Raw genomic sequence first — 3,948 nt, forward strand, 5'->3', positions numbered from 1 at the left:
ATCGAAACCGAGTTTCTCGATGATGATACGCATCGATCCCCCGGCCGGTAATATTAAAACACGAGGTGATACAAAACAAGGGGAGACGCGAAAAGAGATGAACGGCGTTCCGTTTCCGCTTTTCCCGTTTCCGATTTTCGAGAGATGATGTACAAACACGCGTAACGAAAGCGTGGCTGGCGTAAACGATCCATTTGGCTGATTGATCCGCCGCCATATATAGATCCATTATGCCGCGAATGAAGATACCGCGTTGTTGGCACGTTTTGAAAAATTATTTATGACCAAGATGCGAGAAACGAGAAGATCGGTAGCCACGAAAGCAAATGGCAAATGGATTTGGTTAACCTCTATTTTGCTGATGTTTTGGAGTTTGATTTGACTTGGTTAATAGTAATTTTCAAGTTAAATTATTTTTAAATGTAAAAGTTAAATTGTTTAAAAATAATCTAATTTAATCTATAATCGATAGAATTTAATTTATAGATGATAAATAAATCATGAATGTGAAAACGATTAATTGTTTATCAATGGCATAAAATAAAGATTGTTTCATAATCAATTCTTCGTTTTAAATATATATATTTGAAATATCACTTTCTACAATAATATTATTATTAAATTATTAAAAGAATTAACTATTCGAAATAGTTTCACGATTATACTTACAAATTTTTAAATATTAACAATTGACTACTCTTCCTCTTTCGTAACTCTTCTTTTCGTAAGATTTTAATCATAAGAAGTAGAGATTAATTCGTTAAATTAATACAATTTGCCAATTCTTGTTCATCTCATAATTAAACCTAAAAAAAAGAAGAAAAAGAAAAATCAAAAGACAAGGTAAGAATGAAAACGAAAAAAGAAAAAAAAAAAACGTATTAAGACATCAAAGCATTATGCTTCGAGACGATAAGAAATCCAACCCGTAAACCAATTTCCTCGGTCCGTGGGTATTACGTGCTCACAAAATTTCGCTCACCCTTGGCCACGCGAAATCGTTAAAAGAACATCAGAAACTGGTTTCGTGCGTGAGTTACTGCGATTCTTCAAACCGTGCCAACGTCGGATACGAATCCCAACTGTGACAGCCACGAAAACGAAATAGCGTTCTAGATTGCAGAAAACGATTAAACGAGTCTTTCAATTGTTGTTAAATTAAAAGAAACATGGATGAAAAAAATGATAATAATTGCGAGCATCGAGTTAATCGAGTACCATAATGAAAAAATAACAATTTGATAAAACCGCCGTGAAACGAAGCATTCATCCTTGTTTTAATTGATTCTAATTCTTCGATATTGGCACAACAACCAATCAAGAGTTATCGTAACATCTTCGAGCATCTATTCATTCCGAATGCTTCGACAATCATATTACAGAACCTTCTTCGGCCAACTTCGAGTTAGTCATCGAACAATTGTAAACTAACCCTTATTCTTCAGTCATAGAAAACGGAGATCAGCAGAAATTGCATACCTATATAGAAAGTTCAAAGTTGACAGTAAACAACGTAAGTTCTCGCGAAGTTCTGGTAAACTTATTCAACAACTAGCATTTCATGATAATACATTTACTATTATTGACGTATAATTACATCTTTTTAAATTATTATTGATATAAAACTACTTTCACTTGAGAAAAATATATTATTTTGAAAAATCTATTCTAAATGCCAAAATAATAATATAAAAATTGATATATAAAAATATCGAAGCTTATTCTTGAAGTTATAACTTTTCTTTTACTTCTAGAATCCTTCAAAATTGTCCCACGAAATAAATATATTAACATCTTGTATATAAATATCTTGAAATATCTAGAAAAAAAGATGAAATTTTGAGACAAAATTATAAAAAATATTCTTTCTATAACATAAATAATCTTCTTGATAACCTGTATGACGTGTTAAATTCTATTTTGAGTGCAATTAAATTAGACTGAAAAAGGGCGGGAAAATTAAAAAGAAATAATAATCCGCGCACGCGCAAACGTATATATGAGCTACACGTATTTCAAGATAGTTTCTCCCTCACCTGCTGCTTTGTGATGTATATCGGCTTGTTCAGGATGATCCACGTGGTGGTCTCGTGGCAGGCTGGCATCGTGATGGAGCCGTCGTACGTCATGTAATATTTCGTGTCCGGTAGCAGTTCCCGCACCACGAAACGTTTAATCTCCATCGCTTGGCCTGCGTGCAATCAGTTCGATCGATAACGTGATGATCCGACAATAACCGTGACGCGCATACGTAGCCCAATTAACATCGATATTTCTCACGCACGCGTCACTTATTATTCTTACTTTTATATTTTTATGCGATTGAGAAATGCCGAGAATAAAAGTTCGAAGCGTCTCAATCGATTCACCGAGGTAGATAAAAATATAGAAGACACGTTGAGCGTTCCCTTCGATCATTGGGGAATTAAACCATCGAGCAAACTTTTACACACATTTCTAATTGTATAAAAAGATATAGGAATATCGAAAAATGAAATCGAAAGTAATTTAATTTTAATATTCTATTGATTTAATTTTTATCTTCATTTCTCTGCTGAGATATAAATTTGATTTAATATATTGCATTGAATTTTTTGATGAAATCGATTGTAATATAAAATATTGGAACATTGTTTAAGAAGATTAGTCCATGTTACGTTCGACTGTTTTGTAATGCATAAATATTAATATTCCTTGTGTGCTGAATAAACTGACGTGAATCACTTTCCGTAGACGACACGCAATTCATAATGTCTATCACGGTTATAATATGCTGCTTTGCATGCTGTTTAAAACATCAATTAATTATCTTACATGTTTATCAAGTAAAGATCAAATCTTTTTTAATTAAAACGTATTTCTAAATTAACTAGGTAAATCAAAAACGAAATTTTATGTTATGTATGCATGTAACGTATTATGAAATTCACCGAACCGATCTTGGCATCCTTAGCGTAATAAAGGATTGATTAGTTAGAATTTCTGATGTTCCATCCCGCATGTACTGTGATAAAATATTCATTTCTGTTTTGATGGCTGTTTAAAATATTAATTAATTATTGCATGTTTAAACTATTGTTTTGACCTCATGTTATATAAAATACATAAAACGTGTTTTCATTTGGTACATGTGCATTCTAAACAAAGGATTAATTATTAAAAATTTTACGTGTTTATTCTGTGATACGTGATCATTTAAAAATCGAAAATAAAATTTAAATAATATCACTTAAATATATACGTGAAAGGTATGTATAAAGCACACAAAGAATCAATTGATCATAATTTTATGCGTATTTTTTCTCGAAATCAAGAATAGAATATCAATTATAATAGTTGTAGTATATAATTGGAATTATCCTTTATAAATGTTTAATTAATAATACAAATTAATAATGAATGAAACATAAAACGTACGTTTATTGAAATTCGTTTATAGAAATGGTTGATTATTTAAAATTTCAAAATATTTTATACAAAGTTACGTTTCCTCCTGATTTAATTTTTTTCGATTAAAAGCCAATTATAAGAGCTAAAAAATATAAATAAGATGGGCCAAAAAACGTTTCATATAACAAATTTATTTCCAAATCGATGAAAATCCCCATACGAATTCGATAATCATTTCTGGCTTCTCAAATTTCATGTCGAATCAGACAATATCTTTAATTAATTGATACGAAGGAGAATTCTGTATTATTCTTTTTTTGTTTGATCTGTGTATCTCCGAAAAATAGATCTCCTTTCTCTCGGCAATTAAAATTAATTAGTTTGCAATTAAATCCTTCATCGTGGAAAAGGCAACTTATAGCGATTATAACGAAGAACGATTTCAATTGAAAATTACAAAATGGGATTTAATATCTGAAATTGTTTGCCTTAATTACAATTCTTAAGAATTCTTATTTTCTCTTCCTCTTTTTTTTTTTTTTTTTTTTTTTTTTTTTT

At 30.4% G+C, this 3,948-nt stretch overlaps 1 protein-coding gene across 4 annotated transcripts in view; it reads right to left on the reverse strand.

The window, feature by feature from the left end:
- LOC102673738 (carbonic anhydrase-related protein 10) overlaps nt 1–3,948 on the reverse strand; it is a 23,287-nt gene that overhangs the window by 5,796 nt on the left and 13,543 nt on the right. For all 4 annotated transcript variants that reach the window (XM_031512576.1, XM_006620082.2, XM_031512578.1 and 1 more), the window contains exon 7: nt 2,037–2,191. In XM_031512576.1, coding sequence (XP_031368436.1) covers nt 2,037–2,191 — 155 coding nt within the window. The remainder of the gene's footprint in view (nt 1–2,036; nt 2,192–3,948) is intronic.

Source organism: Apis dorsata, unplaced genomic scaffold (assembly GCF_000469605.1).
Source record: "Apis dorsata unplaced genomic scaffold, Apis dorsata 1.3 scaffold_473, whole genome shotgun sequence".
In the NCBI taxonomy this organism is placed as follows: Eukaryota; Metazoa; Arthropoda; class Insecta; order Hymenoptera; family Apidae; genus Apis; species Apis dorsata.